The 25,563-nt window shown below is 39.9% G+C and overlaps 1 protein-coding gene across 2 annotated transcripts in view; it reads right to left on the bottom strand.

Moving 5' to 3' along the window:
• Positions 1-501: 501 nt before the first annotated feature.
• The window catches only part of DYNLT5 (dynein light chain Tctex-type family member 5), a 29,196-nt gene continuing 4,134 nt past the window's right edge, over positions 502-25,563 (bottom strand). For both annotated transcript variants that reach the window (XM_069594025.1, XM_069594014.1), the window contains 3 exons: positions 11,340-11,431; positions 2,252-2,376; positions 502-1,199 (listed from right to left, as the gene is read on the bottom strand). In XM_069594025.1, the coding sequence (XP_069450126.1) occupies positions 996-1,199; positions 2,252-2,376; positions 11,340-11,431 (421 nt within the window). In that variant the 3' untranslated portion in view covers positions 502-995. The remainder of the gene's footprint in view (positions 1,200-2,251; positions 2,377-11,339; positions 11,432-25,563) is intronic.

The following is a 25,563-nucleotide window of genomic DNA, read 5'->3' as shown; positions in this document are numbered from 1 at the left end:
TTAACCCACAGAATAATAAGCTAGTGCAGCCCTATAAATTTTAGTGCCATCCATTCAAAACCACACTGGCTCACTTTAGTATTAAATTCATAGGAACAAAATAGTAAATACACATGTTTTATTTGTTAAGCTGCCAGCTATATATTTTGTGTAAAAGTTTGTTAGCCCAGGAAAAGCTACTGAAAGGTATATCAGGCAGTGTATATTTAAAAGCAGTGTCTCTTTCCAATACATGAATTTATGTGTTACAGACACACTTACCATTAAGCATCATGTATATTTAATATCACAACATCTACCTCCGTGTGCTAAAAAGCTTTTGTTCGTTTGTTGTTTCCATTATTGAAGAGCTAATATTCAGTTCTCCCACAATTTTTTAAAGTGCAGGCAACCCACAAGAGCTTCTAGTTTTAGCTTGCAGTCCTGTGGGACTACAATAATTGTTATGAAATCATTAATTCTACCTCAGCAGTTCCAACTGTCAGGTACATATAACAAAAATTGTAGTTAATGAATGCTGCTCAATTTATTAAATGCAAAATGAAAACCAGTATTTTTTTATATGCAGCACTGAGACACAGTACCATTGATCATTTGTGTATATACCATATTGAATAGTCTACCATCATTTATTGGTCAGGGTGTATAGCCATATTTTTTTTTAAAGATTTTCATTAAAAAACAATGGAGGGAATTCTCTCTAATGAAAGCATAATTAAAATAATTAGTACCCAAAGTAATATGTAATAAGAATCTATGTCTATGAAAAAACAATCGAGAATCAAGACTTCATTTCTCCTTTGGATAAACAAGATTCTTTCTTGTGCCATATTCTCTCTCCCAATTCTTAACAAGACTATGAAAAAATCCCCAAACTTCCAATTGTTTGAAATATTAGTGTTGTGTCTTTCTCTAATGTTTGGGTAGGGAAAGTTGTGCACATAGATACCCTATATCTTGATTTAAAGAGTATGAACTTGATTTCTTGTTTTCAATCATTCAAAGTAAACTGTGTAGACATTTGCAAGAGCAAAGAGGGAAGAATTTCTGAAAACGAAAGATGCAAAGGCATCATTTTTAGGATCCCAAAGGCATCTGCTTCCGATCAGTATGCTCTGACCAGTCAGTTGTCCAATGTGAACGATCACAATTAGCTTATATCGTGGGATCATCAAGTCCTTGACCTGGGCCTTAATAACCTAGAAATTAAAAGGAAAAACAAAAGGTCCTCACTCAGTCACATTGAAATTAAAAGTCTTAATTTTCCTCATAAATGTAGTGGATTTAATTGAAGAAAATAGCATGAAACCTTGTGGATCCTTTCAGTAATTGCTATAGAAAGGCAGCTATAATTTCCTTCAAGGATAAGATAGGACATTTAGGGACAAAATGAGAGCCCCAGCAAGAAATCTACCTTTTCTAAGGCACATGGAAAAATGATAATCCAGAGAACAGAGTTTTCAATGCATTTATTGTGTTCTTGGGAAATCTATGTTGAAATGGCTTCCCTTCAAAGAATGCTGGCATTACAATTATACCATCTTGTTCATGTCTAATTAAGGGAATATACATCTGAAGTCTCCTGTAATATGACTAATTGTGAATGCTTATTAGATAGATTATAATGAAAAAGAAAGAGAAAATCTGATGGAGTGCTAGCACTTTAGTTGATAGAAATGTTTTTAAAGGCCCCAATGTTTTTACTTGATGGCATGCAAAGAAGGTGCTTTGGAGAAGGGATAGGCTACCCACTCCAGTGTTCTTGGGCTTCCCTTGTGGCTCAGCTGGGAAGGAAGCCGTCTGCAATGCGGGAGACCTGGGTTTGATCCCCGGATTGGGAAGATCCCCTGGAAAAGGGAAAGGCTACCCACTCCAGTATTCTGGCCTGGAGAATTCCATGGATGAGTCCATGGGGTCGCAGAGTCAGACACGACTGAGCGACTTTCATTTCACTTCAAAGAAGGTGCTTTGGGGAAGAGAAAATGATGATTAATATATTGTATCTTTTATAATAACATCTTTTAAATAAATGGGGCAGTTTTATACATTTAAAAAACAGAATACATGCAAGTGATGCACATAATAATTGTTTTAGACAAAGGCTTTTTACACACAGAGACACACATGGAATATGACCTAATAAATATTTTCATAAGATAAAAATAAAGTTTTACTGCTACTGCAAATTAATTGCTTTCATTAAAATAAGCAGGTTGTGCTTTCAACAAATATTAGGAAATCACACGTATACCTCAGAAATGGTTTTAGTCATCTGTCTACAGAGTTCTGGTTCATACTGTTCTTCTTGTAGGTAGGTAGTTAGCACATCTTTCAGAATATGATTGACAATGACCACAGGAAAATGTTTGGTAGGACCTGAAAACACAGATGAAATTTCTTTCAAAGAAGTAATTTCAAATCATATCTGCCCATGCCATAGCTTAATCAAAAGAGTATCAAAACATGGAGACATTTAATCTTCTGGGTGGCCTCTATTGAAGGAAAAAAAGTGGTCCCAATTAGATTTCCAGCCAAGTTCTCTGGCAGAGGATGAGAAGACGGTGGATTCATCTGTTTACCTGATACCTCAAGAGTGTGTTCAGTACCACGGAGTCTGACATTGAATGTACCCTCCTTCCCAGTTCCCACTGTCTGTATGCTCAATTGCTCAGTTGTGTCTGACTCTCTGGGAGTCTCTGGACTGTAGCCCACCAGGCTCCTCTGTTTAAGGGAGTTCCCAGGCAATACTGGAATGGGTTGCCATTTCCTACTCCAAGGTATCTTCCTGATCCAGGGATCTAACCCCTATCTCTTGTGTCTCCTGAACTGGCAAGCAGATTCTTCACCACTGTGCCACCTGGGAAGCCTCCAGCAGTTTCCAATGATAATAACTTATTTCAGTGTCTTAACATCTTTCTAACTGACCCCCAACTCTTAAGCTCCCCACCTCCAACCTCTATAACACTACAACTGGAGTTGTACCACCCAGATGTTACCATTGTGCTTTCCTTGGCAAAGTCTAGAGTTCAGCTCCTATCCAACCTACAGCTTCTTCTTCAACCACCACGACTTCACCAGCAGTCTTCACATGACTGCTGCTCCAGCCTCATGGAGTTTATCTGTTCTTTCAAGAGTGCTTTGTACATTTGCTCCTCTTTCAAAATGCAACACTCTTCCCCATCATGTTCATCTGATAAATATCCACTCATGTTTCAAGGCCAGCTCAAACATCTTCTCCAGTTAGCCTTCCTCCTCTCCTTGGGTACAAATTGCCTCTTTCTTCTCTATATTGCCAGTGCTCTGGGTCTCCACTGCTATTGTGGCCCCTAATTCAGCTGATAATTGCTAAGGCTTACCTTACCTTTCTTATCTGAACTGGTAAACAAGATTATATTTTACCCTCCTCAAAGTCTAACACAATGCTAAAGTCAGAAAAAAAATGTTCAAGGTCTGATTTCTGAATTTAAATAGAATTGAACATTTTCTAGATAATAACCATAGTACAAATAATAGCTACTCTTATCGAGCATTTTCTACATGCCAGCCACTGTGATAAGTGTGTGTGGTAGTTGCGCAGTCATGTGTGACTCTTTGTGACCCCACTAAGCCCTCTTTCTATGGGATTTCCCAGGCAAGAATACTGGAGTAGATTGCCACTTCCTTCTCCAGAGGATCTTCCCAACCCCAAGGATTGAACCCCAGTCTCCTGCATTGGAGGTAGATTCTTTACTGTATGAGCTACCAGGGAAGCCCCTCTGTGATACGTATTTTATATTTATTACCTTATATGTATAATCTTCCAATAAATCTCTGGGGATAAATCTTATTGTTACTTCCATTTCACAGAGGGGAGAACAGATGTTTAAATATATTGCCTAAGTTACTTAGCAGGGTTGGGATGTACCTCCCTGGTTTATCTGACTTGAGAGCTTAAATTCTTAACCACATTTAGTCCACTTTCAGAGCAAAAGCTTCAACTGCATCTTATCCTGCACCCCAGGAATCTTACTTGCACCTCCCAGGAATATTAACCTTATCATTAACTTCTGTCATTGAATAACATGTTCATGTGCCCAGTGCCCATATACATAGGCTTGATCATTATTTGCTGAGTTGATATGGATGAAGAATTCTACCCAATTCTATTTTCAATAGTCATCAGTATCTTTTAAGTGTTTATTTTCAAAGACTGTATCAGTCAGGGACTAAGGAAATATATCGTGCATTAAAGTTAGGACATTTCCTAGAGGACTTAATAAACAGACTCCTTAGGGAGGTCTGAGCAAGATGCAGGGAATCATGAAGGAATGTTCCATTCCCCTCAGCTGGTGAAAAAGAAGGTGTTACTTTCATCCCAACCTGAGGAGGGAATTCTTATGAGAGATCCCAGAAGAGCCATGTGGATAGGGCTCCCTCCACAGCAGCCTTCGTCCTTCTGCTGATGGATGCAAAGAGCACAAGGTGAGCCCTTAGGTGGGGTTCACACTCCTCTCTTCTGACTTCCCACCGAAGTTTCCCAGTGGCTAAATTTAACCAGAAGGTGACACCCCGCGCCTAGAATTCAGTTAGGTCAACCTCCTGGGGCTCAATTTATAATATTTTTATTGTGATGCTTATACAGGAATTGTTCAATTAAATTTAAGTCAGGCTGGGAAATGAATCCGGACAAGTAAAATAGAGACATTGGAAACAATGAGTATGATAATTAACCGAAATATTTAGTCGGCAGGAATCTCTCCCCTTCTACAGGAGAGAGATAAGAAGTTATAAACCCGGGAAGGGTTGGTCCTGATTGCTCTTGCTTTGTGGGATCAGAGATGGAGCACCAGCCCCCCTAGGCCAAACACCTACTGTGTCATTGTCCTGTGGATCTTTTAGAAGATTTCCATTTGCTTATGATAGTGAGATGAGGCTAAATGTGAGGGTGGTTTCTCCCTTTCTGTTTAAAAAATTTAAAAAATGTTCCTACCAGGTTGGACTTAATTAAACAGATTATATCTTTTAGATTGGTACCTCTCCTTTTCATTCCCTCCTGCCAAGCGCTCATATCATATTTACCTAAGCTTGACCTCCATCACCCATGGGGAGCATTGGTCCTTTCAGAAAACAGTAAATCCCTTCAGCGCATGTGTCCACCTGGTACACCTCCCTGTCCTTTGGGAATAGCATCTCCCAAATGGAAGGGACTGGTCCTCTTCCCACTCTCACCATGTGGTTCTTTAGGATCATCATCTCTTTTGAGTCCAAGTCCAGGTCATGGTTGATTGGCGCTGGGTGGACTTGCCCCAAGCTACACCAATTAGAATCCTTTCTTGGAACTTTTATGTTAAACTAGAACTAGGTAAAAAAAAGTCAGTCTCTTTTTGGAGTCAAAAGTTATGACCTGTGACTCTCAGGAACTGTTTCTCATAGTGAGAAGGAAGCCAAGCCACAGTGAGAGAGGGAGCCTTCACACAGTTAGGGCTGGAAAGATGGAGTCCTGCCTGCACCTGGTCCCAGTCTCCAGAAGCTCCTGCTGTCCAGAGGCACAAATGCCCTTTCTGCACTTACCTTAGATTAAAAAAAAAAAAAAATCTCAATAACCAGATTCAATTCCGAAAATGTTTAAATAGTGAACTTTTCTTCTCTCACTTCTTTGTGACCTTGGACCTATACAGAAGAATCATCCATTGTCTTACTTAGGCTTGGATGCTGAGATGCGAACAGAGTCAATAATCAGCATTTGACTTCCAAAATGGGCTTCTCTAGTGGCTCAGATGGTAAGGAATCTGCCTGCAATGTGGAAGACCTGTGCTCGATCCCTGGGTTGGGAAGATCCCCTGGAGAGGGGCATGGCAACCATTCCAGTATTCTTGCCTGGAGAATTCCATGGACAGAGGAGCCTGGCAGACTACAGCCCATGGGGTCGCAAAGAGTCGGACACGACTGAGTGACTTTTATTCACTCACTGACTTCCAAAACAAGCTCCCAAAATTTCAGAGTCAACTAATGCAAAGGCTTAAACCTTTTTTCACATGGACAGCATATGAAAACACATGGACATCACCATGTAAACACATGTAAAACACAAGGACATCACCATGTGGTCAACACCGAAATCTGATTGATTATATGCTTTGCAGCCAAAGATGGAGAAGCTCTATACAGTCAGCAAAAGTAAGACCGGGAGCTGACTGTGGGTCGGATCATGAACTCTTTATTGCCAAATTCAGACTTAAATTGAAGAAAGTGGGGAAAACCACTAGGTATGACCTAAATCAAATCCCTTATGATTATACAGTGGAAGTGAAAAATAGATTTAAGGGACTAGATCTGATAGATAGAGTGCCTGATGAACTACGGATGGAGGTTCGTGACATTGTATAGGAGACAGGAATCAAAACCATGCCCAAGAAAAAGAAATGCAAAAAAGCAAAATGGCTGTCTGTAGAGGCCTTACGAATGGCTGTGAAAAGAAGAGAATCAAAAAGCAAAGGAGAAAAGGAAAGATATACCCATTTGAATGCAAAGTTCCAAAGAATAGCAAGGAGAGATAAGAAAGAAGAAAGCCTTCCTCAGTGATCAATGCAAAGAAATAGAGGAAAACAAACAAAAAAAAAAAGAAATAGAGGAAAACAACAGAATGGGAAAGACTAGAGATCTCTTCAAGAAAATTAGAGATACCAAGGGAACATTTCATGCAAAGATGGGCTCAATAAAAGTCAGAAATGGTAGGGACCTAACAGAAGCAGAAGATATTAAGAAGAGGCGGCAAGAATACACAGAAGAACTGTACAGAAAAGATCTTAATGATCCAGATAATCATGATGGTGTGATCACTCACCTAGAGGCAGACATCCTAGAATGTGAAGTGAAGTGGGCCTTAGGAAGCACCACTATGAACAAAGCTAGTGGAGGTGATGGAATTCCAGTTGAGCTATTTCAAATCCTGAAAGATGACGCTGTGAAAGTGCTGCACTCAATATGCCAGCAAATTTGGAAAACTCAGCAGTGGCCACAGGACTGGAAAAGGTCAGTTTTCATCCCAATTCCAAAGAAAGTAAATGCCAAAGAATGCTCAAACTATGCTACACAATTGCACTCATCTCATATGCTAGTAAAGTAATGCTTAAAATTCTCCAAGCCAGGCTTCAGCAATACGTGAACCATGAACTTCCAGATGTTCAAGCTGGTTTTTGAAAAGGCAGAAGAACCAGAGATCAAATTGCCAACATCTGATGGATCATCAAAAAAGCAAGAGAGTTCCAGAAAAACATGTATTTCTGCTCTATTGACTGTGCCAAAGCCTTTGACTGTGTGGATCACAATAAACTGTGGAAAATTCTGAAAGAGATGGGAATACCAGACCACCTGACCTGCCTCTTGAGAAACCTGTTTGCAGGTCAGGAAGCAACAGTTAGAACTGGACATGGAACAACAGACTGGTTCCCAATAAGAATAAGAGTATGTCAAGGCTGTATATTGTTACCCTACTTATTTAACTTCTATGCAGAGTACATCATGAGAAACGCTGGGCTGGAAGAAGCACAAACTGGAATCAAGATTGCTGGGAGAAATATCAATAACCTCAGATATGCAGATGACACCACCCTTATGGCAGAAAGTGAAGAAGAACTAAAGAACCTCTAGATGAAAGTGAAAGAGGAGAGTGAAAAAGTTGGCTTAAAGCTCAACATTGAGAAAACGAAGATCATGGCATCTGATCCCATCACTTCATGGGAAATAGATGGGGAAACAGTGGCTGACTTTATTTTTTTGGGCTCCAAAATCACTGCAGATGGTGATGGCAGCCATTAAAGTAAAAGACGCTTACTCCTTGGAAGAAAATCCATGACCAACCTAGACAGCATATTGAAAAGCAGAGACATTACTTTGCCAACAAAGGTCCATCTAGTCAAGGCTATGGTTTTTCCAGTGGTCATGTATGGATGTGAGAGTTGGACTGTGAAGAAAGCTGAGTGCCGAAGAATTGATGCTTTTGAACTGTGGTGTTGGAGAAGACTCTTGAGAGTCCCTTAGACTGCAAGGATCTCCAACCAGTGCACCCTAAAGGAGATCAGTCCTAGGTGTTCACTGGAAGGACTGATGTTGAAGCTGAGGCTCTGGTACTTCGGCCACCTCCTGCTAATAGTTGACTCATTGGAAAAGACTGATGCTGGGAAAGATTTAGGACAGGAGGAGAAGGGGATGGCATAGGATGAAATGGTTGGATGGCATCATCAACTTGATGGACATGGGTTTGGGTGGACTCCGGGAGTTGATGATGGACAGGGAGGCCTGGTGTGCTGTGGTTTACGGGGTCACAGGGTCGGACATGACCGGGCAGTTGAACTGAACTGAAACCTTTTTTCTTTTCTGGAGCATTTTTTTTTCTAATTTAGGAGGAAATCACGCTTTTAGAAATCAAATTGCAAAGATCTGAAGAAGGATCAGGATGGAGAAAAGAAAGCAAAACTCATTTGGAAAAACATATTTAAGAGAGAATAGATAAAAATTTGATTAGTTAACATATCTGTGTCTTAGCTTCCCAACTTGGGATAGTGATGAGAATTGCCACCTACTGTTTTGTTGTTGGGATGAAATGAGATGAAGTATTTAAAATGCTCAGAACAGTGAGTCTGCCACCCAAAAAGCTACCCATTAGGTCTTTATTATAGTGTTGCTGCTGTTACTGTTGCTTCCTCATTGCGAGCAACAGAAGGCAGCAGGACGGACAATGGTGTAAGGCAGGAGATGGTTTAGGTCTCCACAGGCAGGAAGGACCCTATAGGGTGGAGCAAAGAGGGAGTGCTGAGACTGGCAGGCTCTCTGTCCAACAAATCAGCTGGTCACAGGGCCTGATCATCTCACTGGAGTTGCGCTCAAATGATGGCCTTCTCTCGCCAGCTTTCGATTCTATTTTTCACTATACTGGCTGCATTCTCATGTGCGCTGTCTTGATGTGTCAGCAAGGATGGCCATCTATAGCCCTGTGTGATGCGGGGATTACAGTCAGTCTTTTTAAAGAATCGGGTACTTCTATAGTCATTGCTCCAGAAAAGTCCTGTGGAGAACTCATGCCATACTTAAGAGGAAGTTATATTGGATGTCATGGAAGGCTTTTCTTCTTAGTGATCTAAGGTGATGTTCTATAGTCAGAAGCAATAACATACTGAATGAGAAGCAGTTTAAATACAATACTTTATTTAATTCTCATAGTATCCCTACCATGTGTGACCTATGATCCCTACTTACAGAGGAAGAAACTGAGGTTCAAGGATGCTGAATACCTTGCTCAAACATTATTTATTTAGGAATGGGCAAAACGAGTATTCAGACTCATGTACATTGGCCCCTACAGCCAGTATTTTCTCTTGTACTCATGTTTCAGTAATCAATTAATGGGAAGAGATAAGGGGCTTTTAATTATAAGAAATATATCTTCATTTTCCCCTTTCCTTTTTTTCTTTAATTATACTCATGTTTAATCTTCTTCTTGGTGGCTAAAATTACTCATATAAAGGGAGGACAACCATACTAAACATTTAAGATATGTTTAAATGATGCACGTATTATTGGGTAGAGTGTGAAAACTTAAACATGGTAATAAAGGTGACTGATATTTCTTTAACTCCTTAAGTCAGTATTTACTGTGTAGATATGAGAAAATCTTTGCCAAAGGTCCACAGAGTACCTTTCAGATGCAAAATAAACCCAGAAACAAGTAGAAGTGGAAATACATATTTGATTATTAACAAAATAGCTACCTGAATCCTTATAAAATTGATTGTCAAGTATAAAAGGCTAATCATAGAATAATAATTTGCATGACTTTTTGAAAGAAAATATGGAAACTTTTTTCTGTACTAAGGTATTTTAAAAATTATTTTTCTAACTTGGTTCAGCACTCAGTACTTTTAAAACTGATGAGACAATGTAGCTTATTTGAGGAAATAAGTTATGAAAGCATGTATTTTTGAAGAAATGCAGGGCTTCATATTTCAAAAGCTGTATCTTGTTGCAATCATCTCATGGGAGTTGAGCTCAAATGATGTCTTTCTCTTGCCATCTTTCAATTCAAACCCTTCTAGCATGCAGAGACCAGAGTTAAAGGCACTGAATGGTGAAGATCTTTTAGTTACAAGAAAACTTGACCCATACTTAGCTTGCCTAAATAAAAAGTCTAAGAGTACACAGGGTATTTAGGACTTGGTCTCAGGCTTTGGGTAGGGGTAAGATGGCAAAACCTGCCATAGAGCTTACATCCTTTCAGGTTTCAGAGGCTGATCCACTTCTTCAGTAGCACAAACAATATTCTCTGAATTGACTCTCAAAGATTTTGATGACCTTGACAGTATCCCTAGGTCAGTCACTGTTACATCTCCGAAGCCAGTGTCAGCTTCAGCAGGATGCTATGGACCAAAAGTGATAATAATGGCAATGGTGGTGCTCCTCCTAAGGAAACTGGGTAAGGTTATCAGATGGAATATAAGGGTATATTGAATGGCAGGATATTATCTGTCTACCATAGGCACTGTGAAAATACCAATGGACAGGCTAATTATGGAGCGTTACAATCCATGTCATCTTGGGGATTACCATAGGAAACTGCCTAGAAGGTCTAATGGGATGTGTTGATGGTCTATAATTTTCTTAAGGTTAACTGGCCACAGATTAAGTCACTCTGGCCCATTGCGTCTTCCTTGGGTTACTGGTAAGTCTCTGTGGAATTTCTACACAGCAATAATTATATGTAGATCCAGATAATAGTGGGCAGGTACACTTTGGAGCAAACAAGTAGTTCTGTGAGAAAATGTAAGGGGGAATGATAGTCATTGTGGATTCCACCTGGAGTACAGGGGCAGGTGCAAAGATTTTTGTTTTCAAAGACCCAAAACCTCTGTGGGAAAAGATAAACATCTCTGTCAACAGGGGACCAGGGATCATTTGCTTTTGCCTTGAAGGCTTTTTTCTCCATCCATTAGCAATCTTGGTTGGTTTTTGTTCAATAAAATCTTAATGCCTGTTTCATTTAACTCAAGTAGATACAAAAAACTCCACAAGATAACACTGAAATACCCAATGAACTTCTTAATTCAGTAACACACACTACACTTTAGTTGCAGCCAATGAATTACTTGGTATTTAGAAAATACTGATTAAAAAAAAAGGTAAACAATGGATACTGGCCCCATTTTGCAGAGGAAGAAATTAAAGCAATATCAAATCACCCAATTAATTAAGATCCCTTATATCATGGTAGTATTGAAGATGATGCCAGGTTGTCAGATATTATTCAGAGTAAATATCACTCATGATATTATAAGTTTTAAATAGGAAGGAATAATAAAATAACACACCCATTTGATAAGTGTTTTCCATGTGAACTGTGAGGCGAGAGGCATCTTCAGGCTGGCAAGGTTCATCCATATAGGACACTGTACTCATAGAGCTAAAAGCGAGGAGAAAGCAAATTTTAACAGTTATGATAACAATGGTAACAAAACACAATGTTGCTTTTAGCAAAAAGTTATAGAAGTTTTTACTCTAAAAAGAAATTTTAAGCAAGTCTCATGTAGATATATTCTGGTAAAATATTTAAAGTCTAAAACATTTTAGAGATGGAAATATTACTGGAGTAGAGAAGTTACTTGGAGCAAGTCTGAATATAGTGGTAGAAACCCAGCTCAGTGCCTGGGGCCTTTGATTATCATGAAAGTATTGATGGGTTGTTCCATTCGCAGGGTAACAGTTTGTACAGTGGGCCCTCCACATCTGTGGATTCTAGAGTCATGGATTTTGTTTGGTTAAATCCATGGATATGGAACCCATGGATATGGAGGGCCAGCTGTATTTCGCCAGTTTATATAAGGGACTTGGGCTTCCCTGGTGACTCAGTGCTAAAGAACCTGCCTACTAATGCAGAAGAGGCAGGTTTGATCCCTGGGTCGGAAGATTTTCTGGAGTGGGAAATGGCAACCCCCTCCAGTATACTTGCCTGGAAAACCCCATGGACAGAGTGGCCTGGTGGGTTACAGTCCATGGGGTCGCCAAAGGGTTGGATATGACTTAGTGACTAAACAACAACAAAAATAAGAAACGTGAGCATCCACAGATTTTGATAATCCACAGGGGCTTCTGGAACCAGTGTTCAGAAGATACCGAGGGATGCCTGTATGTGTTTTGAAAGCTACTGGCAGTGTGCATGCTCCATGATACTCTCTCCATATACACTTTGTCATCATTCAGTCACCCAGTTGTGTCTGACTTTTTGTGACCCCATGGACTGCAGCATGCCAGGCCTCCCTGACCCTCACCATCTCCTGAAGTTTGCCCAAGTTCATGTTCATTGCATTGGTGATGCCATCCAGCCATCTCATCCTCTGACACCCTCTTCTTCTGCTCTCAATCTTCTTCATATATACTACTGTATGTAAAATAGATAGACAATGGAAATTTGCTGTATAACTCAGGGAACTCAAACTGGGCTCTGTAACAACCTGCAAGGAGGTCCAACCAGTCCATTCTGAAGGAGATCAGCCCTGGGTGTACTTTGGAAGGAACAATGCTAAAGCTGAAACTCCAGTACTTTGGCCACCTCATGCGAAGAGTTGATTCATTGGAAAAGACTCTGATGCTGGGAGGGATTGGGGGCAGGAGGAGAAGGGGACGACAGAGGATGAGATGGGTGGATGGCATCACTGACTCGATGGACGTGACTTTGCGTGAACTCCGGGAATTGGTGATGGACAGGGAGGCCTGGAGTGCTGCGATTCATGGGGTCGCAAAGAGTCGGACATGACTGAGAGACTGAACTGAACTGAACTGAACTGAACAACCTAGAGGGGTGGGAAAGGGTGGGAGGTGAGAGGGAGGTTAAAGGAGGGGACATATGTACACCTATGGCTAATTTATGTTGATATATGGCAGAAATCAAACCAACATTGTAAAGCAAATTATCCTTCAATTAAAAATAACTACATTTTAAAAAGGAGACTGTCTCAAAAACAAACAACTATTGGCAATTACCTCTATGACAGATGCAAAGGCTTTTCTCAAAGCGGACAAAACTCACAAAGGGACTGGGGATTATACAAGGAAGCTTAAAATGTTGGGAAACAAGTTCTCTACATACATGAGGGATTATAAAGAGTTTATTATTAAATGTACCTCACAAAATCCCTTTAGCAGAAGAAAGAAAACTGAGAAACCCCTCTATATGATGACAGAAACCGCAATTCACCCAAATTATCATAACCATAAGCATCAATCACCCTTTTCAACATTAAGAAAGGGTTTTGGGCTTGGTTACCAAGGCAATATAAGCTTATCCAGGTGCTGAACAGGAGACCCAAGTGAAGAGGAACTCCTAAAGTCCCTACAGCACTGCTTAATCAGAGGAAACTCAGCTGTCACTAATGCAGTCTCAGGTCTCCACCCCAATTCTCTCCACCTGTGAAGACGGACGTTAAACAGATGTCATTTCAAAGGAGATGATATAATTGTGTGTGTGTGCGCTTTCAGAGTGACTACTTTTCTAAGAGTCTACACATTTGCTTTAAATTAAATGAGAATAAGGTATTTGCTCTTAATCATTGGGGATTTTTTTTTTCCTCTCTGCAAGGGTTTTAAATACTTAATTCTGAGCCGTTGGGAATTAGTGAGCTTCTTGCAAATTGCTATTTTAAGAAAATCATGGACATTATATTTTAAAAATCCTTTAATACAATACAATTTACACAATAAATTAAGGTTTACCCATCTAGCCCAAGAAAGTGATGCAAGACATTATTATGGCTGCTTTTCTATGAGGGATTTCTGGATTAGAGTTAGTCTTCTTTCTTGTAACACCTGCTTTCCTCAATTTTCTGCTGCCCTTTGAAGTAGCAACCAACCTGTTTAGCCACACTGGCTGCAGGTGTTGTGGGCAGCACCAAAGATGATAGCTTCTGCTTAGAAAACCCAATGCGGCATAAACCCCTTGATTCTAAGATAAGCCAGGCTCCCCCGATATTGTATATGCTACTTTTTATTTTCCAAAACATTTTCCATCAATCATCTCATTTTAACTTTAAAATATTCCCTTTACGTAAGTAAGAAAGTCATTTTTCTGCCCATTTCAGTGATAAAGAGAACTAGACAAAGGGCTTAACGTCATACATATAGGAAAGGCAGACGTGAATTTCACATATCCTATTTACCTCTCAGTGACAAAGTTTCACATATGATCGTATCTGATAGAATGGAAATAGGGGCAATGACTTCCTGAAATAATTAATTGCTGCAATTAAAATTTACCTTGCACAAACATATAAAGACCGTATTTTTTCTCTACAAAACACCGTATTAAAAACTCACAGAAGAAGTTATGGGTAAAAATTCTGAAAGAATTAATGCAACTAATTCAAACAGCAGGGGCCTGTTTATAACTGGTGTATAGATATGATGGCAAGAGCTCAGGAGCTATCTTGGCTGTTGGGATGACCTTATGGATAATGGATCAAAAGCTAGAAAACTAGGTTGCTGAACTATGTTTTCTGGACTTTTTTTAATGCAAGAGAAAATATATTTCTATTTTGTTAAAGCCAATGTTTTTTGTTTTTTTTTAATAAAAATATTATAAGAAGCATTAGATATAACTGATACAGAGTTTGGAAGTAGGATGTCATAACTAACAGAGCACAAAACTTGGAGTTAATTTTGTGAAAGAGATGGGGCTTTCAGGAATGAGATTTCAGATATTTTGCTGAAAACCTGGCTTCCCTTATCATGCAGAAGGAAGATATTAGTCTATTGATTTCTGTACACTGGAAAGCTGACCATGAATCGGCCAAGACAATAACTTCAAGGAAAGTTATAGGAAAATTTTACTTAAAAAAAAATCCTATTCATGATATCTTTTGAAACTGATACCTGAGAGTTCTCACATTAGAAAGAGATCATTTGGAAAACAGGAGAGAGAAAAGAGAATAATATGCTGAACAGAAAAAAAATACGATACTAATGCTTGAAAAAGACAAAAAGAAGACATAAAATATTAAAAATACTTGCAGTTATCAATGTCAGTTCAGAACATTGACTCAGAAGAACTTGTACATATTTCCTGTTGGTAAACAGCTTTATTCAAGCCCTTTGAAAAACTTTAAGATAAAAATGTGAGATGCTTCAAAGAGCAAATTTGTCATTTTAATTACCAGTACTGTATACACAGCACAACAAATTTACTGTGTATATTTCACAGTGTTACAAGTGGATGAATTTCAGTTGTCTATGACCAGGCCTTCCCTAGTTTATAATAATAATCTTTTTAGATACATGATCTCACCACAAATGGAATGCTGTAGTTGATTTTTTTTAATTTGAAAAATGTTTTTGCTGTCTATGTATTTCATGAGTGTGTGGCATTTATGGAGGAAAAGGATTTCAACTGGAAAAATGTATCCACGAGAGTTGTAAAGTTTTAGGAAAGAAGGTAGGTTTTAGTAAAATCAGGAAAACTGAAAGTCTGAAGTAAGCTGCTGGTGAAAACACTGAAGAAATCAACTAATATTATTCTAGAGAAAAGAGTAACAATTTGTAATCAATGTAAATGCCAGTTAATACTTTGAATCACATATACTATTGCTCAGAAGAGACTTGGAATTAGCCTGGATGTGGAAACAGCTGCATGAAATTTGTCCACAATAACAAAAGTAATCCTCCTATATTGTATATGTGTGTGTGTGCTCAGTAGCTGAGTCATGTCTGACTCTTTATGATGCTATGGATTGTAGGCTCCCCCGTCCATGGGATTTTCCTGGCAAGAATACTGGAGCCAGTTGCTATTTCCTCCTCCAGAGGATCTGCCCTACCCAGGAGTTGAACCCACGTTACTTAAGTCTCCTGCATTGTAGGCAGATTTTTTATCGCTGAGCCACCAGGGAAGTCCATATCGTATATAACCCTCCTGTATTGTAACTGATTGACGTTGGAAACGTCCCACGCCAACCCAAGAGCCTGTGTTCACCCCACACAAAACAGCTAAGGAGTTAGAATGTTTATATTTTTCATGAAATTCAGCTTTCCTGAAGACATCTTACACATTTGCATGCTGACCATTCCTTGAATCAAACAGAACACAAGGCATGTCTTATTTTTATGATGGTTGGAGATAGAAAAATACTGTCAATTAAATCTCACCAGCTATAATACCATCTAATTATTATTAAGAATTCATTTCCAGCTGTTTCTACTGACATTAAATGTTTTGAAGCTGTAGTAAGATATAATATTTGAATAGATAGCTCAGCCTTGTAGTTATTAGTTGAGTAGTTTAAGAAGGTCAGACTATCATCTCTATCTTCAGTTTGTAACTGTGAAATGCTTCAAAGTAGCATATTTTGAATGGTATCATAGCATGAGCCTCTTTTTAAAAAATCTTTTATTAAAGTCATGTGCTGCCTCCCAGTGGAGATATTTCAGAGTGCACAGAGAACAAGAAGGCTTCAGGGTATAAACGTGTACATTTTTTTTTTCTTCATTTTTTCAACAGATATTTATTGCCCATAACATGGCAGGCAAAGTGAGAAGTACTGGTAAAATTTTTTTTAAAAAAAGAGAGTCCCTGTGCTAGAGAAACAATATGTAGAAAATAAAATATGCATTGAAACTCACTTGGGAACTTTCTACCTCAAATGTCTATTGATATTTTTATGAATGTTATGCTTAAGATCAAAAGCATAACAACTCTTCCCCCATCAGTGGAAGGTACAAGTTGTCTGTTAAGGTGATTTAGTTGTGTGGCTATTTAGTTTGTAGCAAGGTTGCCAGTACTTTGGCCACCTGATACTTTGGCCACTTCTCATTAGAGAAGACCCTGATGCTGAGAAAGATTGAAGACAGGAGGAGAAGGGACGACAGAGGACGAGATGGTTGGATGGCATCACTGACTCAATGGAAATGAGTTTGAGCAAACTCAGGGAGATAGTGAAGGACAGGGAAGCCTGGCATGCTATAGTCCATGGGGTCGCAGAGTTGGACATGACTTAATGTCAGATTGAACAAAAGCAGAGGTTGCCAGACTTTTGTATAGTTTTGAGATATTTTATTCACATTATTGGTCCTATCTTACAAGAGAAATGTTATAATGGAGACAAAAGTCAAGAAATATTTCCAAAAATGAAAGAGGAGATAAAATGCCATGGTATGTGTTCCTGAGGGATACATATTTTAGGAGGAGGGGTGATTTTGAAGGACAAAGAATGAACCATGCAACCTGTGAAAATTCTAGCTCTGGAGTGATTGATCCAGGAAAGGTGACTGACAAAGTAGAACAATTTTGAGTGGGTGAATAGAAAGTCAGAGTTAGTGTCTGAAGCCCACTGATGAATCCCTTCATCCAAGAGAAGGTGAGGTTAAGGTCAGGAGCAGCTGATAAAACTTGTGATGCAGCTCCTGGATGAATGCACAGTTCACAGTTCAAAGTCGCATTACCCTTGGCAATCATCAGAGAGGTGTGGCTGAGAGCATGGGTGCCATGGAGATCATCAAGGCGTGTCATCTAACCCAACAAATGTTCAATACAAATGATAATGTTCTTCTTTTTCTTTTTTAAATAGGTGAACAATGGAAGGTTTCAGCAAGAAAGTAACATACATCTTGTTTTTAAATTTTGAACAAATTTTTTTTTTTTTTTTGCTCTAAACGTATCTTACGTCTGCAAGATGAAAGCTCTCTGTCACTGTGGACTTAACACATACACGAACCTGCGAACCTAACCCATTTGTGTTCAGGAACTCGTGGTGGTGGTGGTTTAGTCACTAAGTCGTGTCCGACTGTCGCGACCCCATGGACTGTAGCCTCCTAGGCTCCTCTGTCCATGGGATTCTCTAGGTAAGAATATTGGAGTGGATTGCCATTTCCTTCTCCAGGGGATCTTCCCAACCCAGGATTTAACCCGGGTCTCCTGCATTGCAGGCAGATTCTTTACCAACAGAGCTACGAGGGAATAATACAATAATTATTCATTCCACCATCAAAAAAATATTTATTAAGTGATGGCTATGTGCCAGGTACCATTCTAGGTCCTTGGGATGCAGAAGAAAAAAAAACCATAAACAAAACAAATAACAATCAAACTAAGATCTCTACCCTTATGGGACCTAGTGAGAAGAGACAGAAAGAATATAAAATACTAAACAAGTTGTTTAGTTGCTAAATCATATCCAACTCTTTTGCAACCCCATGGATGATAGCCTTCCAGGCTCCTCTGTCTATGGGGTTTCCCAGGCAAGAATAGTGGAGGGAGTTGCCATTTCCTTTTCCAAGGGATCTTCTTAACCCAGGGATCAAACCCATGTCTCCTGCAATGGCAGGCAGATTCTTTACCACTGAGCCAGCAGGGAAGCCCATACACTGTGTTAGAAGATGATAAATGCTACACAGAAAAGGAGATCTTTGTTAAGGGAGGTTGGAAGCGGATGGGAGAGAGGTGGTTGTGTTTTATTTTAAACAGAATGATCAAGATAGATCTCCCTGAGCCAAGAGTTGGAGGAGGTGAGGAAATGAGCCATGTGGATGTTGGAGGGAAGGGTATGTCAGGGGGAGGGAAAAGCACATGCACAGACTTTGAGGCAGAAGGCTGCCTGGTATTTCTGAAGAAGTGCATACAGGCCAGAATAGCTGGCGAGGACGGAGCAAGCAGGAGGGTGAAGGATGGGGTTACCAGCGAGTCAGGTAGCTGAACCATGTAGAGTTTTGTGGGCCATCTTAAAACCTTGGCTTTTACTCTGATAAAGTGGGAGCCTTTGTAGAGTTTTGAGCAGAGTAATAGCAAAATCTACTTTATATTTTACAATAACTCCAAACTCTCTGTCGAGAACAGGCTGGCATGTGTAAACGCAGGGATTCCGGTTAGAAAGCTTTTATGGTAATCAAGCTAGAGATGCGGAGAAGGCAATGGCACCCCACTCCAGTATTCTTGCCTGGAAAATTCCATGGATGGAGGAGCCAGGTAGGCTGTGGTCCATGGGGTCTCGAAGAGACGGACACGACTGAGCGACTTCACTTTTACTTTTCACTTTCATGCATTGGAGAAGGAAATGGCAACCCACTCCAGTGTTCTTGCCTGGAGAAGCCCAGGGACGGGGGAGCCTGGTGGGCTGCCATCTATGGGGTCGCACAGAGTCGGACATGACTAAAGCGACTTAGCAGCAGCAGCAGCAGGCTAGAGACGGCAGTGCCTGCTGTGAATGAAACTGTCTCTTTGAAATTCATAGGTTGAAGCCTTAACACCTCCATGTGAGTGTATTGGAGATAGGGCCTTTAAGGAGGTGATGAAGGTTAAATGAAGCCTTAAAGGTGAAGCCCTACACTGATAGAACCTGGGACCTCACATAAGAGGAAGATACAGCAGGGTTCTCTCCTCCATGCAAAGACACAGTGAAAAGATGGCCATCTGCAAATCAGGAAGCTGGCCCTCACCAGAACCTAACCCAGCTGGCATGCTGATTTCAGATTTCCAGCCTCCAATACTGTGTGGCTTACACAACAGAAGTCTGCTGTCTCACAATTCTGGGGGCTAGAAGTTTGAGAATAAGGTGTTGGCTTGATTGGTTCCTTCTGAGAGTCGTGAGAGAAGGATCTGCTCTAGGCCTCTCTCCTTAGATGGTGGATGGCTATCTCCTCCCTGTAACTTATTTCCTTCCAACTCTGTGTCCAAGTTGCCTTCTCTTATAAGGACACCAGACACATTGGATTAGAACCCACCCTAATGAACACATTTAAACTTAATTACCTCTTTAAAGACCCTGTTTCCAACTAAGATCACATTCTGAGGTTTGAGGACTGGGACGTCAACATATGAGTTTGGCAGGAGTAGTTGGGTATACAATTTAGCCCACAACAAATACAAATACTTTCACGAGATCTCCAAGTTCTAGGGTCAGAGAATCACAGATTATTTGCTCTGTTATCTGGGAATTGTGATACTCTGGCCAGTCACTCTACCACACAAAAACCTTAATTTCCTCAATATATAAGGAAAATAGGGAATTTATATCCCTATTTTTTTCTAAATAATGTTAGATTTCTTCTCTGAAAGCCTATATAAGCTTTTATTCCCACTAGCCATGCCAACATTTGATATCAGTCTACCTTCTTATATTTTGCCATTCAGATGGGTGCAATATGGTATCTTGTTTCAATTTGCATTTTTCTCATTCCAGGTGAATTTAAGCAACTCTTCACATTCTGCTTTGCCATTTTGGCTTTGCTTCTGTAAATTGCTATTTATCTCTTTTGATGATTTAAAAAATTGTTTTCCTGTTTTTTAAAAATTGTTAATATGCATAAATTTATAAATACACATCTTTTACTGGCCTATAAACTGTGTCTATTGTATTATTTTTTGAAGAGAAATGCTAAATTTTAATATAATTGTATTTATCTTTATTTTGCTTTATGGTTTTACTTTTTCACTTTGGGAACTTATTTAAGAAATCTTTCCTTCCCAAAGAACACAAGATATATTATACTTTTTTTCTATTAGCTTTATAGCTTTCCACATTTCAGACTTCCACCTAGAGTCTACAATTCAATTGGTGTAATAATTGAGCTTCATTTTTTCCCCCTTCATAGAGTAAGCTAGCTTTCTCCCAAAACAATCTATTAAAAACCCAGCATTTCTCCTTGTTCACATACTATGTTTTATATATTCATAGGTCTACTTCTAAAGTTTCTATGTGCTCCATCCATTGATCTATTTGTCTGTTCTTACACCTGTTTATTTATTCCTACATTTATTATTTTTACTTACCACAGCTTTGTGGTATATCTTAATATCTGATACAGCAAATTCCTCTTCTATGTTCATTCTTCGAAGTTAACTTAGTTACTCAGAATTCTTTCCTTATTTATAAAATTTAGAAATACTTTATTGAGCTTCTCAAAAAGTACACATGGTTTTGATTGAGATATATTGCATTTGTAAATTAATTTGAGAACTACTGATATGTTTTGGTGTTAAGCAGCTTCACCAATGAATTATTTCTGCAGTAATTTGTATCTTCCTTAATGGGAATGCCTTTACCTGGAATCACATTCCCAGGACAGTTTTCACAAAGATATTAATGCAGAGTTTTGCAAAAGATGTTCCATATGGGACTGTATATCTTGGCAGGGAGTGAAAGCCAATCTGAGTGTTCATCCCTAGGGAAATGTGTAAGAACATATGTGATGGAAATATAAAGAACTACTATGCAGCATTAAGAAGCAAAGAGCTAGATATCCATAGTGACATGGGTAAATATGAAAAATAAAAATGTTGAATGAGGTACGAGATTGAGAAAACAAAATGAGATTTATAGCACAACCATCCATGTCTTTGTTAAGTACTTGTTCTGTAGTGTTTTATGAGACTCAGTCCCAGGTGGTGCTAGTGGTAAAGAACCCGCCTGCCAATGCAGGAGACAAAAAGATGCAGGCTTGATTAATGGGTCGGGAAGATCCCCTGGAGAAGCAAATGGCAACCCACTCCAGTGTTCTTGCCTGGAAAATCCCATGGACATGGGAGCCTAGTGGGGTTCAGTACATAGGGTCATAAAGAGTGGGACACAACTGAAGTGAATTTGCACACAGCACTGGTGAAGTCACAAAGGGAGTCAGAGAAGGGGTTCATGAAAATATAGTTTATTATATTCACAGGTCCTAGACAGGAGAGACATGACCTGCCACGCAAGACCATGTGGAAAAACACTACAGGATCAGTGAGCAGAAGACAGGATTGGGGTTCCCCAGGGAAAGGCAAAGTTGTGCAGGGGAAACAGTGCAGGACTGGCTAGTCTGAATGATTTCAACGAGCTCTAAGCTACAGGAGAGGCCCCTCCTTGCCTGGTACTTGGCGTTGGGATTATTGCATGGATGTGCATGCTCAGTGTGTCAACTCTTTGTGATCCCATGAATCATAGCCCGTGAGGCTCCTCTGTCCATGGGATGTTCCAGACAGGAATACTGGAGTGGGTTGCCATTCCCTTCTTCAGGAGATCTTCCTGACCCAGGGATCAAATCTGTGTCTTCTGAATTGCAGACAGATTCTTTACCCGCATAGCCATTGGAAAAGCCCCTACTGATTAGGAAAACTGACTCCTGGGGTGTGCTAGGGACCAGAGAGAAGAGGTCAGGCTCTAGACTGGTTAATCTGCATATCAAAGGCACACTCTTTGTTGATAACTTGACTATTTTAAATTATCAACTAGACTGGTAAGGGGTAGGGGAGTTGGGGTATGGATGTCTCATCTCTTGAACCATGAAATTCCTGATGTTCAAGCTGGTTGTAGAAAAGGCAAAGGAGCCAGAGATCAAATTGCCAACATCTACTGGATCATTGAAAAAGCAAGAGTTCCAGAAAAACATCTATTTCTGCCTTATTGACTATGCCAAAGCCTTTGACTGTGTGGATCACAATAAACTATGGAAAATTCTGAAAGAGATGGGAATACCAGACCACCTGACCTGCCTCTTGAGAAACCTATATGCAGGTCAGGAAGCAACAGTTAGAACTGGACATGGAACAACAGATTGATTCCAAATAGGAAAAGGAGTACGTCAAGGCTGTACACTGTCACCCTGCTTATTTAATTTATATGCACATCATGAGAAATGCTGGGCTGGAAGAAGCACAATCTGGAATCAAGATTGCCGGGAGAAATATCAATAACCTCAGATATGTAGATGACACCACCCTTATGGCAGAAAGTGAAGAGGAACTAAAAAGCCTCTTGATGAAAGTGAAAGAGGAGAGTGAAAAAGTTAGCTTAAAGGTCAACATTCAGAAAACGAAGATCATGGCATCCGGTCCCATCACTTCATGGGAAATAGATGGGGAAACAGTGGAAACAGTGTCAGACTTCATTTTTCTGGGCTCCATAATCACTGCAGATGGTGATTGCAGCCATGAAATTAAAGGACGCTTACTCCTTGGAAGGAAAGTTATGACCAACTTAGACAACATATTCAAAAGCAGAGACATTACTTTGCCGACTAAGGTCCGTCTGGTCAAGGCTATGGTTTTTCCAGTGGTCATGTATGGATGTGAGAGTTGGACTGTGAAGAAAGCTGAGCGCCGAAGAATTGATGCTTTTGGACTGTGGTGTTGGAGAAGACTCTTGAGAGTCCCTTGGACTGCAAGGAGATCCAACCAGTCCATCCTAAAGGAAATCAGTCCTGGGTGTTCATTGCAAGGACTGATGCTAAAGCTGAAACTCCAATACTTTGGCCATCTCATGCGAAGAGCTGACTCATTGGAAAAGACTCTGATGCTGGGAGGGATTGGGGGCAGGAGGAGAAGGGGACGACAGAGGATGAGATGGCTGGATGGCATCACTGACTTGATGGACGTGAGTCTGAGTGAACTCTGGGAGTTGGTGATGGACAGGGAGGCCTGGTGTGCTGCGATTCATGGGGTCACAAAGAGTCAGACACAACTGAGCAACTGAACTGTCTCATCTCTCCCTAGCCAGAAAAGTTTCCTAAGATGTCAAATGTCATAATACACAGAAAAACTTAAAATATACAGTATAATATTTAAACGTGTAGTCTTGTGGTATGGGGCTTCCCAGGTGGAGCTAGTGGTAAAGAATCTGCTTGCTAATGCAGGAGACATGAGAGATGAGGGTTTGATCCCTGGGTCAGGAGGATCCCCTGGAGGAGGACATGGCAATACACTGCAGTATTCTTGCCTGGAGAATCCCATGAACAGGGGAGCCTGGTGGGTTACAGTCCACAGGGTCACACAAAGTCGGACCCAACTGAGGTGACTTAACACTCAGCACTAGGCTTGTAGCATACTGAGTATTTTGCACATCAGAATGGGTGCTTCTTGGGAGATGAGAGTGGGACTGAAGATGACGAAGAAAAGGGAAAATCAGGCAAACAAGAAACAAGGCATCCCACTCACGTTGGCGATGACAACGTGCTATGCAATGCCATGTATTTTCAACTCAACTCTGCTCTTGAGATAAATAAGATAATACATGACCTAAATGGGGATAATAAAAACATCTTCTTTACTTAACCAATAGGATTTTTCTGAGATTTATATGGATATTGTATGTGATGTATCTATTGAGCACAACATAATATTAGCTATTGTTGTTGATGTTGTTTAGTGGCTAAGTCATGTCAACCCTTTTGTGACCCCATGGACTGTAGCCCACCGGGCTCCTTTGTCCATGGAATTCCCAGGCAAGAATACTGGAGTGGGTTGCCATTTGCTTCTCCAGGGAATCTTCTGGACTCAGGGTTTCAAGCCAGGTCTCCTGCATTGGCAGGTAGATTCTTTACTGTCTGAGCCATCAAATTGGAGCCACCAGGGAAGCCCAATATTAGCTATTATTGTAGTTTAATTTCAGAACATGGCCAACATAGTTTCTCAAGCTTCTCTCTCTTTGGCGAGAAGCTGGGTCTCATCCATATCTTGTTAGGAGCTTTAGTTTGATTAAGATGGCAACTGAACTTATCAGAATGAAGAAACAGGCCAGGCCACATAATTTTTAACTGCATATAGCACCTCAAGTAGTATAGGTTGGAATCACAGAATAAATTCATCACATCTAAAATGGTTTGTTCATTGCCTTTCCCACCAGATTATTTATGTGTGATTCACTAACTACTCATTGCTCAAAAAACATTTATTTGAAATAAAGAAATGAATGAAATCTTTTCCATTTTTTGCAGAAAAATGACTACGAGGTGACTTTCAGTTTAAGTGAAAAATGAGCTTCTCCAGAGAAGAATAACCCTACAATTAGTCACCTTTATATACCTAACATTTGGCACTGAGTTGAAGCTTTATAAACCTTGAATAAATGAATAAATGCACGAATATAGAGTGACAACTAGTGTGTTAGATGCCACCAGTGGGTTCAAGCACAAGGATGTGGGATCTATAAAAACTCTGGTTCATGACATAATGTAATTTTGATTTGAGGCTAGAAACATACTCTTCAGCCTTCAGCCTTAGGCCTGACCTACAGTTGAACTATTGGCCTCAGAGATAAGCTGGGATATCAAGTCACATGTTCCTGGGAAAGTAACTTAACCTCAGGCCTCTGCTTCCATTGTATGGACACAAGAGCAGTACATCCGTTCAAGTACTCTTTGAAGGCTGCCAAAGCTTGCTTCCAAAAAGAAAGATGTCATTGTAAATACCTACTCTTACCCATGGATGGGAAATAGAAGGTTCTGGTGAATGAGTAGAAGAGTTTCATTAATGCAAGTTACACATAGATAGCCAATTTTGAGAGAATGAGAATTTTTGACTATAAACAAAAGCCCATTTTACCACTTGTTAATTCTATAGCTTTGGAACCTCACACTCTCTAACCATTTATTTCTTCATTTGTAAGAGGAAGATGATAATAGCATCTCTTTCATAGAAAGAGCATCATGCATACTTAGTACTTAGTGGTACTTATATGCATACTTAGTACTTAGCAGCAGCAGCATACTTCTTCTATATACTTCTCAGCATACAGCTGCATGCTTTATACTATTGAAATTAATCTATTCAAAAAACTGTTTTGCTATAACTTTCAAAGGAAAGACATC

This window comes from Ovis canadensis, chromosome 1, assembly GCF_042477335.2.
Source record: "Ovis canadensis isolate MfBH-ARS-UI-01 breed Bighorn chromosome 1, ARS-UI_OviCan_v2, whole genome shotgun sequence".
Taxonomy (NCBI): Eukaryota; Metazoa; Chordata; class Mammalia; order Artiodactyla; family Bovidae; genus Ovis; species Ovis canadensis.
Note: the sequence above shows the minus strand (reverse complement) of the source record. Positions and strands in the feature narration are given on the sequence as shown.